Raw genomic sequence first — 13342 nt, forward strand, 5'->3', positions numbered from 1 at the left:
GGTTTATTTATTTTCATTTGCAATTACCACGCTCCCTTCAAAATAAAAGCGTGGAGAAGGGTAAAGTCGTAGCAGAGCGGAGCCGTTCTTTCACCGTGGAGGAGAAAGAACGCGGAGTATGTGAGTAAACTGAGATAAAGTCGAATTCTTCGACTCTCTCTTATCAAGCAGCAACAAAAGGAAATGTGACCGACACTGAAGTTCGCATTCCCCCTCGTTCCTCAATCTCACATCTGAATTAAGAAACGATCTTCTCAGTTCTGGAGTCTACGCGTGGAACATTCGTGTGCCAGAGGAAGCCCATCGCTCCTGGTCGACGGTGACTCTCTAGCGACCTCTGCTGGAAGAATGTAAACGAAAGGTTACGGAGTAGTGGTAGAAGTAATAATAATGATAATAATATAAATAATAAGATGAATGTAGCTTTATTTGTGTTGCACTTTTTAGAACGCTGTTCAGAAACAATGAAAAAAAGAATTTTATAGATTCATCTTTTTTATTCTTCTCATCTATTGGATTACTTTTTTTTGTTTGTTTAGTTCAATGTATTTTGAAGTTGGGTGTCCCTAATATATTGAATAATTCACTGCAAGAAGATGTTAAAGATTAAATATAAAATGAACTGCGAACATGATGAATGAAAATGTAGTACTTTATTTTTAAAGTCCTGAGTTGTTTTCTGGCGTGGGGTCAAAGGTCAAGGATGGGTCAAAGAGAAATAATTATATAATCAATCGGAAGTGAATATATTTCAATAATCAATGCAGATATATTTACGGTGCCTGCATTATTATTATGGACAGTACAAATCAGTATGAATTTAAAAATGAAAGGCTTCGTATGTGACCCTCATCTGGGTGTGGGTTTCTCCATCACCCTGGGGTCCTGGATCTTTGTTGTGTCCATCTAACCTGCATGAAACTTTCACACCTGCCAAGTGTTAAGCCGGCCGTACATGAGGTCCTCTCCTACTAGAACAGAGCTCCAGCGTGGCCCGGGTCTCCCCAGAGCCAGCGGTTCACCTGGGAGCAGAATTTTGCTCTGGGAAAGCATCAAAGAATATTTCGTTTAGCTCTTCTTGCTGCGGATGTCATCAAGCTGCTTGCACAGGCTCAAAGACAATATTTGCTCTCCTCTACGACTAATGATCCGCTTTAATCTGCTCATAATGCTAGAAGTTGAGTGAAAGTTCATCATTGTGTTTGTCTGTTTGAGGACGCTTGAGATTATCTCAGAAGTCAAGTCATTATGTCGGTATTAAACAGTGTCACTGACATGTCCTTCTGCTTTTAATCAGCAGGATTCATTCCCCGGTGTTTGCACGGCAGCTTATTGATTAAGGTGAGAGTGAAGTGGTAAACTGTCAACAGGAACGAGAGTCTTATTTTACAAAGAGGAGAGCAAGTCACTGTGAGACAGGAATCTATATTAGAAGATGAATTCCGCCTCCGTTCTTCCTTGCCTTCCTTTGCCATGAACCTCACTGGTTGTTCCCCTCTTCTTCATCTCCAATATTGGTGGTCCATCTGTCCTCCCTAACTTTGTTTCCAAACTTCTCCACATGTCTGTCTGATATTCTCATATTGTCCTCAGTATCTTCATCTCTGGCTCATCTAACTCTGACCCTGGATCATGACCACATATAAAGCTTCTCTAGCATTCATTTGCCACCCTGCCTGCACTCTCTTTTTCAGAGTCAGAATCAGAATAGAATTTATTGCCATGGTCAGTGGGGATTCCACCAACTAGGAAAGTGCTTCGAAATAAAATTAAATTAAATTAAATTAAATTAAATTAAATTAAATTAAATTAAATTAAATTAAATAACAAAGGCTGATCACAAATTTAACAGTCTGATGGCTTAGGGGAAGAAGCTGTTCCCGTGACGGGAGGTTCTGGTCTGGATGGACCGTAGCCTCCTGCCAGAGGGAAGAGGGACAAACAGCCCATGACCAGGATGAGAAGGGTCGGCTCTGATCCGACCTTTTCACCTACTTCATCTCAGTCCAGCTCTGCTCCATCACTCCTTCCTCCATATTCTTTCTAGCATGTTCAAATCAAAAGATCATCAGCAAACATCATGGTGATGGAGACTCCTTCCTGACTGTAGCTCCTGTGAATTGTTCTGATGATTTTGAAATACTGTCTTGTACACGATGGCAGCAGAGGAGGGCCCCGAGTGAAAGCAAATATAAAGCAAATATCGTGAGATATTATTAATTCAATAATAAGTTATATTAAATTTGACTTAGAATTTAATTCAAGCGGGTTGCACAGCGGTTTCTTGATCTCGGTGCAGCGAGCAGAGGGACAGAAAAGTAAACCAGTGGCGTGACAACTTTATTTGGGTCGTGTTCTTGTGAAAGTGAAGTGAGAGCTAAGATTCTGGAGCCTGGTCTGTTTGACAACACCAGCTACTTTCAGCAGCAACCACGATTTCAAAATAACAATTCTTGTTTATAATACCGCGTGAAATCACAGTGAAGCACAGTAACTGAGTTTAAATAGCCTCATCAGTGTATACCAGCATTCAAACAGCCATTGTTGTCCCAGTCTGTGATTATTAAGCACTAAAACAACGACCCATTGTTAACTGTTGACTGATCTGTTGTGTGTAATTGTAAATAACTTCGCCTATCGAAGCGCTGCTGAGGTTACGCTGAGCCAACACTGACATCTTCTGGCCAGAAGTAAGAACTACATGGTTGCAATTCGCCTCTTGCGTCACGAAGATACCTCTCATCCTATTGGCTGGCTCAGTTTGGTCACATGACCCCTCGCTTCAAGGAAAGTGCCCCGGGGTTTGTACGAACAGAACATTTTAAACCGACCAAGCTCTCTTTTTCTATAACAGTTAGCCCATTGATTAGTGGATGAGCGTGACTGGAAGAACTCAACGCTGTTCGGTGAGGAATTTGCGACGGTGTGGACGAATGTTCGGAGGTGAGCTGACTGTTCAAAGGTACCTTGTTTTGTTAAGACGGTCTCGCTCTGTCAGCAACTCATGCTAGTATTGCATTTCCTGTCAGCGTTTTGTTATTGTCACCGTTGCACTCTATATGTTTATGAGTCACATTTTATCAACGTAGTCAGCCACCGGCTACCTGCTCAGTGTGTTCTCAGTTCTCTGAGTTCTATGCTATTATTTCTAATTTCGGGTTCTTCTGACGTCATTCATTTTATTTGCACATTTTACTGAACTGTTTGGTCTCGCAAGATTCAATGTAATGATATACTGTATGAACGTATATAATGTTAGGTATGTACAACTGTTTACTTTATGATTCCCTGACCTTAAATATTTCGCTAAAATGGCTGTTTTTGTAATGGAGAAAAATGGGATAACCGCTTTAGAATGTCACCATAACACTTTCTTAACTCGCTACACACGTCGATTCACTTAAACCAGATCGACTATTTTTCTCCCACCGTATAGTTTTTAAATTACTTTGCTAGGTTTTGACACTGAGTCACCATTTACAATAGTTCTTTTTTTAAGAACAAAAAGTTTTAAACCCCAAAGTAATGCTAACACCCGAAAGTGAAGCAGAGATTACTAAATAATATTTTATCTTATCTTTTATCTTATCTTATTATTTTTTAAATAATTGAAACATTATCAAAAAAGACGCTCTTACTTTTTTCCAAAAAGTGGAAAAAAGTAAGGTGAAGATCTTATCTCTTAAGTGTTGCAGAGACGCTGGTGAAGGCAACGTATGTATTACGGTTCTGACCGCTAGCGTTTTATGTTTAAATGGCCTGTGTACATCCAGTAAAAGGAGTGCCTGTTATAGTAAATACCATTCAGCCTGCTTCTCTGAAAACTTGGCCGCTGCCGTGATTGAGTTGCCACCCATGCTCTTGCATTTAAAATAAAATCACCCACGCCTCAAAAGTTGCATTTTCAGGCACATATTCTGATGATTTCATTGACTTTTTAAGTGATTGTAATATCTTCAAATTGGCAGGAAGGAACAACAACTAATGTCAGGTTATTTACTGTCCATCTAGCGTTTCTCGGAACGGTCCCCTCAGGACATTAGCAGCGTTAAAACTTGTGACACACGCCCTGAAACCTCTTCGCAGAAAAAAACAGTTAGTCATTCATGATATGTACAAAATTATTAGTTGATCCCGTTAATGTGATGCTCGGCGCGTCGTGATGTCTGTAGTTAGTTGGGCATCTAACTTAGAATAACCTCTGTTATTGGTCAATCAGAGCTAAAATGGGAAGTGGATCACACTGCTGCAAAATAATAGTCATGGGAGCAGTTGCTTGGTTTGCAAACTTCCTCTTAAGTGTCGCCATGGGTAGCTCACTTGGCAAATGGTGTTCACGCGAAGTGTGTCATTTGCAGCGAAAGTGCGCTCGGCTTTTTTCCCTTCGGACACAATGGCCGTGGAGAACATTCTCTCTGGTGCGGCAACAATGGAGTTTCCCCCCCAGCTACGTGTTCACTGTACATTGGCAGCCTAACTAGAAAAGCAGCTCAACAACGATGTATTTCATATAAAAGAGTCACATCGGGAAGTGTTGTGTTGCTGTTTAATTGCATCCATAAAGTAGGTCACGTTTCTGAGAATTACTGCAGCGCTATTTTTCTTTCACTCTTACTCGGAACTATTTCAATCTGCTCATTGGTGTCTTCCACTTTGTTGTCAGAGTCACGGGACCAGCTGATTTGATCCGTCAGGACTGAAATCAAACCTGAGCCATGAAGTCTGACATCAATTATGACCCGGTAAATATATGGCTCTGTCTTCAGATGCTCTTATCTGAGCTTCGCTTTTCTCTGATTTAAAAAGTGACCTCACAAATGTCCAGTTGCGAACCATTTTCGAACCAGTTAAATTACTTTTTTGTTTTTAACGCTCCTCTTGCTCAAGTACGACAACTGATGAGAAACATTTAAGTTAAGTGTCCCACAGACATGGGGCAAAGTTTGTGAACTCATCGTGGTTTTGATTAAGATTTATATTAACATTAAAAATCATACCTGAATTTAAGAAAAGATGCTTCTTAAAAATGTAATTCTGAAGAGAACGGATATATAACTTGCATCTTAACAATCTGTTATATCATTTATATTTGGTTTGAAAAATACATTCTCATAAATAAACTAGTTTTTTCATTTGCTTGTTTTTAATATTGACTTTTATATTGCTTTTTTTTTCCAAATCACAGGACACTAACATTTGATCATGCTTGTGTCTTATATGTATTATATTATTTCAAAAAGTAGATTCCATCAGTGTTGTTTCTCTGTGTATATAGTTGTTGGACCTGGAGATGAGGAGGCAGGAGTCCCACAGAAAGGCACAGATGGTACGTCCTAGCCACCGAATTTTTTTTTGTTATGCAGAAATGAATCATTTCAAAACCCCTTCTCTTCCAGTACTCTCGCAGTGTGCTGGCTCTGGCAGTCGTCAGCACCCTTCTGCTTGGTGTCACCGCTCTCATCAATCTCCTGACACCAGACGTGCCACCAGCGTGTCCGACCCAGAGCAGCAGCTTCAGGCTGCCTCAGAGCGAGTCCTGCACGGACCCCTGCAGGTACGACCTTCTGCTTGGGTCCAAATGAAGCCAGAATCCCGTCATGTTTGACCATGCCAGTGTTTGTGAACGCTTATGAGATTGACCACACGGCACACGGGCCTGTAGAGGCACAGATCACTGTGTTGGTTCAAGGCAATTTGTGAAATAGTTTAGTTTGATTGTGTAAAAAAAAAAACGCAAGTTTCTGGTCCACTTGTCAGGATCTCACTGGTAGAAAGCATCCCGGAGGGTCTGGAGTTCAACTCCAGCGTCAGTCATCCTGCCATCTACCAGGCCTGGATGGACCTGATGAGCCAAGCTCACAACAGTGTGGACATCGCTTCCTTCTACTGGACCCTTACCAACAAGGACACTGGCACTGATGAACCCACCGCCGCTCAGGTTGTTATTTTCAAGCACAAATCCTGAACTACACCATTTTTCATCTCATCGCAAAACGGTCTCTTTTATTCCCGCCTCATTGTTTTATCGATTTGTATTCAATATATATTTAAAACACACACACACTTTCTTTTGACCTTGCATTTAAACAATGTCTACAGTGCAGTCCTGTTTCTTCCAGCTGAAAATGGTCTCTAAAATCAAACCCATGCCGACTTATAAAAACTTATTTCAATTCATGCATTCGTGTTCTCCCTCCTGGATCTTTCTCACACCCCCTGCTGGTTCAGAACTCAGCAGCAGGGCTTCTAACTGGCTCTAACCGACAGCAGCGCATCACGCCAGTGTTAGTTTCACTGGCTCCCTTGACAGACCTAAGACTTATTGACCTAACTAACCTAACCAACTTTTAAAGCTCGTCTGACCTGACCCCCGACTACATTGTAGAACTGCTGACCCCATATGAGCCAGCCAGGACCGTCAGATCCTCAGGTGGGTCTCTGCGAGTTGTCCCCAAGTCTAGACTCAAATCTTGAGGTGACAGAGCCTTTTCTGTCACTCCTCCACTCTGGAACAGTCTGCCAGAGGAGATCTGAAACACAACGTGCGCCGCCCCCTTTAAATCTCTGCTAAAACCTCACTGTTATTGGCCTGCAGTTATGCATTAACCTCCTAATATTGCCTTCGTTTTCGCTTGCTCAAGACCACATTCGTGGTTGAGCAAGTGACAGCGCTCTTCACTATTTTGCTTGTAAAGAGCTTTGAGAATAGCGTTCTAACATGTGCTATGAAATAATGCTTTATTATTGTTGTTATTATTATATAAGCTGCAATAAATGGGTTCAAGTTGGTGCCAAAAGGATTACATTTCTGAAAATGATTAAATACATAGTTATTTTCAAAAATCTTCACACTGAAACTTGAATGCTTGCTTTTGTTGACCTTTGTTGGTTTTATGTGGACTCAGATCATCTCGTTTTCCTCCCTTTCCTCTCCTTACATCAAGTTGAAAACCTTTTCAAGTACTCCAATGACCTGAGATTGAGTGACCCGTAAAGTAACAAAAGCATGACAACTCTTAATAAAGCAGATTTGAACTGTCACATTTGTTGATCCCAAGGGAGAGGCCGTCCTCAAGAACCTTGTTGACATCTCTGGAAAGTTGTCTGTCCGCATCGCTGTGAGCAAGCCATCGGCGGGTAAAGGACAAGAGGACTTGAAGCGGCTCAGAGATTCAGGTGACACAAATGTGACTGTGGACAACATGATTATGTCAAGACACACGACATCATTCACGACATTGAAACAGGTTTTTACAGCTCAGTATTTGACTGACTCTGGTGATTTGTTAGGAACTCAACCTCCGGCTACAGCTGCAAAGCCTTTACCGTCATTGACATCAACTCTCATGTTTCAGGAGCTCAAATCATGACGGTGAACATGAAGGAGCTCACCACTGGAGTCCTGCACACCAAGTTCTGGGTGGTGGACAAGAAGCACATCTACATCGGAAGTGCCAATATGGACTGGAGGTCCCTGACTCAGGTCTCTGAACTGAACTAATTCTACAGGTTGTTATCCCATTAAAAAACCTTGCGACCTTCACCCATGAGAAGATGATATCCAAGATAACTTGATATTATAGGAGTTATTTCCATTTCTAAAAAAGATAGTAGTCACATGTACAAATGAAGAAGGATGGGAGAACTCATCTGTGTTTAGTCTTGGGAGGGAGCCCTTTTGCTTTCTTCATGTCTGCAAATGCCATGCAGGTGAAGGAGCTGGGTGCAGTGGTCTACGACTGTAGCTGCCTGGCGACAGACCTGGAGAAGATCTTCGAAGCCTACTGGTACCTGGGAGAGAGCGGCTCCATCCCGTCCCCATGGCCCAGCAGTTTCTCCACGCTCTACAACAAAGACACGCCGCTCCAGCTGCAGCTTAACAACACGCTGTCCAGCGTCTACCTGTCGGTGAGTCACCCCCGACCACCAGTCACATTTCTTCACTGTGGTGATATTCTTTTATCTGATCCTGCAACAAGTTGCGTTGTCTTAAGTCATTCATGACTGGAAGAGAATATTGATTATTCAGGAGAGTTTATTTCAGGCTGCTGCTCTTCTGGTTCTCCACCCAGCCGTGGCCTTCTGAACAGAACTCAGCTCATGACTTTTGTTGTCTTTCAATAGAGCTCACCGCCATCCTTCTGTGCAACCGGCCGGACATCCGACCTTCAGTCTGTGCTCAGTGTCATTGGAGATGCTGAGAGCTTCATTTACATTGCCGTGATGAATTACCTGCCCACCATGGAGTTCTCCTATCCTAAAAAGTATGTCTATGAAACGTGTCTTCCCTTGAACTGTCAGAGGGTGGCGCTTTTCGTAATTTCACAACCCTTCTTCTCTGCCTTTCCATTACAAGCCGACCTCGGTTCTCGACCACAATCCGTTCCAGACGGCCGTTCGAGAAGTGATTCGTTCGAAATCTGAATCTTTTTTTTTTTCCCATTACAATTAATGGAAAAATAAATAATACGTTCCAAGCCTTAAAATAGGCTTTTGTAGGAGTGAATGTAGAGTGTGTGTGGCCGCTGCATGTGGGAGGGGTTGCCGAGTGAGTGACGTCTCTCCAGAAGTGAAGAGGTGCCCGGTGCGTGTCCAGCTCTGAATGTGCGCTTCTGTGCAGTTTGGCTGTGACAAAGTAAGAAACCAAGGTGTCGAGGAGCACCTCCCCTGTGACACTCTACCACGGTCCAGTGCGGAGACAGGAAAGGTTTTACACCTCAATATGAAGAAAAAACAGTCTGTAAGTGTAGCTAACGGGTCACATCTGCATACAGAGGCTGCGTTATACCGAATAACAAAGTGCGTTGTGGCTCAGCTGATCAGAATCAGAATCAGAAGCACAAAATCTGTATAACACTTGTGACTCATAATAAGCATGCGTTGCCCCTGCAGGTACTGGGCTGACATTGACACACAGCTGCGACGAATGGCGTACGAGCACCGGATCAAAGTTCGTCTGCTGATCAGCTGCTGGGGCAGCACTCAGCCGGTCATGTTCCCCTTCCTGAAGTCTCTGGCCTCTCTTCAAGATGTGAAGAGCAAACTGGACATCCAAGTGGTACGTGGTCCATCTATGCCCCGAAATCTGAAACCTCTGTTCACCAACGTTCTCTTCCTCTTGCAGAGACTCTTTGTGGTTCCCAGCAACCCAAAGCAGAAGGAGATTCCCTTCGCCAGGGTCAACCACAACAAGTACATGGTGACCGACAAGGTCGCCTACATAGGTGAGACCCCACACCTCCATGTCTGTGTGATCTGGGTCAGAGCGTCTCCTTTCGCCTGCAGGAACGTCCAACTGGTCCGGGGACTACTTCATCAACACGGCAGGTTCAGCTTTGGTCGTCAACCAGACCGGGTCACAATCGGCACAGCCGACTGTCCAGGCCCAACTCAGAGACGTTTTTGAGAGGGACTGGACCTCTGCCTACAGCTCTCCTCTGACCCAGGACACCAACATCAAAGACTTGTGCTAGGATTCTCTACCACGCACCATCAGATCCCTGATCCCGTTCTGCACCTTTTAATTCAACTCGAGGCTTTCCTCAACAAGGTGAACGACGTGACTCGATGACTCTAGAAGAAAGACAGTTCTCAAACCGCACTGGAGGGTGAAGCCCCCGGAATCACTGCAGTTGGAGGTCCAGACCACATAGGTAGCTTTTCAAGTCTCAATCAGCCACCAGCTCTATCAAGAGTGTTTTGAACACGAGCCACAGCAGCAGAGGAATCTGGTACATCCAGCTAGGAACACTAGGAGGCGCTGCTCAGCCTCACACTCAGGTGAGAGTCAGACAAAGGCACCGTGTTTGGGCTGGAGGCCTCATGAAACTCAAAAGTCTGAACTGCTTTTTTACTTTATCACTGTTTTTAACGATCAGCGCTCATCTCAGGGAAGACAGGTTCTGGGGCTGGAAACCTCTTATTTAATCCACAATCTCGGACCAATGAGGGATGAACTCCGAGCAGCTGAGAATTTTTGCTCAAATAAACTTCAGATTTTAATGTTTTCCACTGTGTTTCTGTTGCACTTTATTCATACCAGTGTTGAGAACGTTTCATACGGCCTTCATAGCTGTAGAACCCACTTTGGGTTTTGATGTTTCAATGACCGGTGTTGTGTCAACGTTCAGGTGAGGTAGAGAAGGAACTCAGCCGGCGCAGGAAACAAAGATGGCGCTCTCAGTGTGAAGAAGCAGCAGCTCCACTCTGAGCCTCTCCTGCCACAAACGTAACATCTCTCAGTCAACAGGTCAGTCTTCAGCAATCATTGTTTCAGCCAATGAGGCGGTCTTGTTGTTGTTGGCCACACTCATTTGAGTTGCGAGATGAAAGAACAAACTGCTATTGTGACTGGAGGTGGACCAGCCAATGATGAGAGCGACTCGCTTGCAGCTATATTGAGCTGTCTATAATGAATTCTCATTCTATTCAAACTCTAAAAATGGCTTCCTCACGATGACCCACAAAGCACGAGAGGAACTTTTGATCATGGATAATGGATTCTGGCCGCTGAAGATTAGCACGGGGCCAGACATGAAACAAACATCTCAAGAGCGCTCCCCTTTCAAGACTTCATCATGGGTCTACAGTGATTTCACACCAAGCAAGTCCAGATTTTCACAGTGAAACAGCTATCTCTACAATGAACCCAGCAGGTTCTTCTTTCTCCTTGCTGACAGAAGAATCGTTCTAGTGTTCAGCCTGTTCAGCTCAGTCCAGGAACAGGCTGACCATCTACTGTCACTGCATGAGTCTTTGTCCAATCTTTGTCCATTCTATTGACTTGTGATGTCATCAACAAGCGATGGGTTCATTCAAAAGGTGGAGACAAATCAAAAGTCAATTTGCATTTCAAAGTCGATAAAGAATGAAGTATGAATGGCAGTGACACGAAGCACACAATCAAAACTGTTGGATCGGAAGTAGTAAAGGTCAAAGGTCGTCCCTACTACTTTACACTCTGAACACTCCTGAACAACGTTGTGTATTAGTTATCCAACCTTGTTGTCTGAATGTTGTAAAGAAGTATGGATGACCTCTGACCTTTGCCAGCCATGATCACCCAGTACTGTCGTGCGTCTCTACTTCATTCTACAGTAAACCACGTTTTTATGCTTCTAAAGTACACACTTACGCTGATGGGTCATAGGCCAACACTGTATTTCAACCTTTTCCTAGTATAGAATTACCTTATTATAATCCTGCTGACTTGAACAGGGAATATATCTTGACTTAAGTGGCAGTAATATCGTACATTTGTGCAGCGTATGATAATCTTCTTAGTGATATTAGAGATCTACTTAGAACACTCAACCCAGCACTCCTCTCATGGATAACACTAAAGTGCACTCACTAAAGCCACACACACACACACACACATCTCCTGTGGCATCACCAGCATGTCACCTAAAAGAGTGTGAACTATTTAGTCTCGTCAGGCACGGAGGAATGCGGCAGAGCCCAACCCAGGAGGTTATTTCTGTCCGCCTGTTACCCACCGGGACCCCCACCCTCACATCAATCCAGCGACCCGCAGTGGGCGTTGGTGACAAACCTTATCTTGTCTCTCAAGTTGAGACTTTTGTTCACTATGAAACCCAAATGACTCATTTGGTGAAGTTTATTGGAGGCTGATTATTGCGGAAATATTAATATAATGCAGAGATATTACACAACTTAAACAGTATGAACAAATGCTATTAATCTTGTGATACTTTAATAAAGATAAATTAATTACAGTTCCGGCGTGGCACCCACTGTTGATTCAAAATTATCAATTTTGCCATTAAATTAGTGAAGATTTATCATTTGGGGTGGCCGAAATATAGAATGTGTCATCAGTTATAAAAACAGGACATGTCCCCCTGGTGGCCATGGACTGTATGGTGATTCCATTCCATTCTGGGCTGGACATGACAGGTGTGATTATGGCCATGTGAAGAGAGTTCTGCCCCCTACTGGTGGCATATTTTTCTATAGACCTTATTTCACTCCACTCCAGATCTATCAGAAAATCAGGTTCTATTTCAACCTACGCAGAGTCTCCGTTTGTTGCCCTTTTTCTACAAAGCATTTTGAAAACTCCAGAACAAATATGTGTCTGCAGAGATGGGGTTTGGTGTTCTGTCGTCCTCCAGGGACTCGGATTAGAGCAGTAGGTTCTTCAGAAGAACATCACAGTGGCGTCTCGGAGCACAAGTGTTATGTGAACACGAGTCGTGCCTGACAGTCATCCAGCACTCAGGCCCGCTAAGCCTCATGAAAAGGCCCAGCAGCACCGGGACTAAAGCCCTCCGCCTCACTCACAATGGAAGGGGCTTTGTGGGGGACGCAGCAAAGTGCTGACTGTCCACTCATGCAAACACACGGCCAGTACACCCGTCTGCTGCTGCCCCCTAAACACGTTATTGAAGAGCATGTCAACAAAAACTTATGATCTGTTTAAAATAATTCCATGGAGTTGTGGAAGTCTGCAGAAGCTTCACTCTCAGCTAATGTTTCCTGGTGTGTGTCTCAGTGAGGAGGTCATTTCAGTCACTGAAGACATGCTGAAGAAAGATAAAGTCTTCAACCTTGATTTCTCAACTGCACACACAATTCAGCACTTCACTTTATTGCCTTGTAATGACTGACAAGTACCCAATATGACAAAAAAAGCAAGCTCAATTGTGTGTTTAGTGGAAGAGAATATCTCCATCAGCGCTCTATCCCCACCCTGTGACCCCTCCACCCTCTCACACTCTCCCTTTCTCTGTCTAATCCACCTGACTGTGCAGCTCGTGTTCGGGGCCCAAACAGTCTCTCGGACCTCCGGACCACTTCCAGCAGCCTCCTCCAGCTCTGACGCCCCTTAAAGCTTCCAGACCTGAGGCCCACGAGCGGGCTGCTCTCTCGACGCGTTCCCTCCAGTGACCTGCAGACCATGTGTGAGTGTCTCCGTGGAATATTCAGAGTCACCTGGACACCCTCCTCCAACGCAGGTCAGATGGTCTACGCTTCATGAATCTGCAAGTCATGAAGTGTAGATTCAGTTTTCATTGTGACAGTGTAACATCGAAGCTGTGACGTTCCCTATCTATCCCTATCTACCTGTTCCTACATTTGGTTACTGTGAGAAAGGTCACTGTCCTCACTTGACTGACTGACTTGACTTGAACTCAGTGGAACTTTAATTTTTAGTCAAACAAGAAAACAATTTACATTGTTACTACTTTTTTTCTGACACTGATTATTGGCCCTATAGAGTGGGCGGAACTAATATTAGACTTCATCCATTCACCTGTTCATTTGAGACGTTTACAAATGTTTCACTACCTCTATGCCTCTGTGAGTGGTCATGTGA

At 43.7% G+C, this 13342-nt stretch overlaps 2 protein-coding genes across 5 annotated transcripts in view; both read left to right on the forward strand.

The window, feature by feature from the left end:
- Window positions 1-2774: 2774 nt before the first annotated feature.
- pld3 (phospholipase D family, member 3) lies at window positions 2775-9992 on the forward strand. Of its 2 annotated transcripts, none has more exons than XM_053872308.1 (12): window positions 2775-2962; window positions 4664-4742; window positions 5276-5326; window positions 5397-5554; window positions 5758-5938; window positions 7059-7176; window positions 7356-7483; window positions 7711-7908; window positions 8125-8264; window positions 8893-9058; window positions 9125-9224; window positions 9286-9992. In XM_053872308.1, exons 2-12 carry the CDS (start codon window positions 4716-4718, stop codon window positions 9471-9473), a joined length of 1455 nt encoding a protein of 484 aa, XP_053728283.1. In that variant the 5' UTR covers window positions 2775-2962; window positions 4664-4715; the 3' UTR covers window positions 9474-9992. The 2 variants fall into 2 exon arrangements, with proteins under 2 accessions (XP_053728283.1, XP_053728282.1); XM_053872307.1 differs by having other exon boundaries at window positions 2775-2943.
- A 134-nt stretch (window positions 9993-10126) lies between these two features.
- Window positions 10127-13342, forward strand: part of prx (periaxin) — a 30584-nt gene continuing 27368 nt past the window's right edge. For 2 of the 3 annotated variants that reach the window (XM_053872302.1, XM_053872305.1), the window contains exons 1-2: window positions 10127-10249; window positions 12777-12980. In XM_053872302.1, the coding sequence (XP_053728277.1) occupies window positions 12923-12980 (58 nt within the window). In that variant the 5' untranslated portion in view covers window positions 10127-10249; window positions 12777-12922. The remainder of the gene's footprint in view (window positions 10250-12776; window positions 12981-13342) is intronic. The other variant, XM_053872303.1, reaches the window with a different exon arrangement.

The sequence above is a fragment of the Synchiropus splendidus genome, chromosome 8 (assembly GCF_027744825.2).
Source record: "Synchiropus splendidus isolate RoL2022-P1 chromosome 8, RoL_Sspl_1.0, whole genome shotgun sequence".
Taxonomy (NCBI): domain Eukaryota; kingdom Metazoa; phylum Chordata; class Actinopteri; order Syngnathiformes; family Callionymidae; genus Synchiropus; species Synchiropus splendidus.

Coding starts and splice junctions, on each gene's coding strand:
- pld3 (XM_053872308.1), top strand. CDS start 4,716: ATGAAGTCTGACATCAATTATGACCCG. Junction 5,327..5,396: donor CCCACAGAAAGGCACAGATG/GTACGTCCTAGC, acceptor CTTCTCTTCCAG/TACTCTCGCAGTGTGCTGGC. Junction 9,225..9,285: donor CGACAAGGTCGCCTACATAG/GTGAGACCCCAC, acceptor TTTCGCCTGCAG/GAACGTCCAACTGGTCCGGG.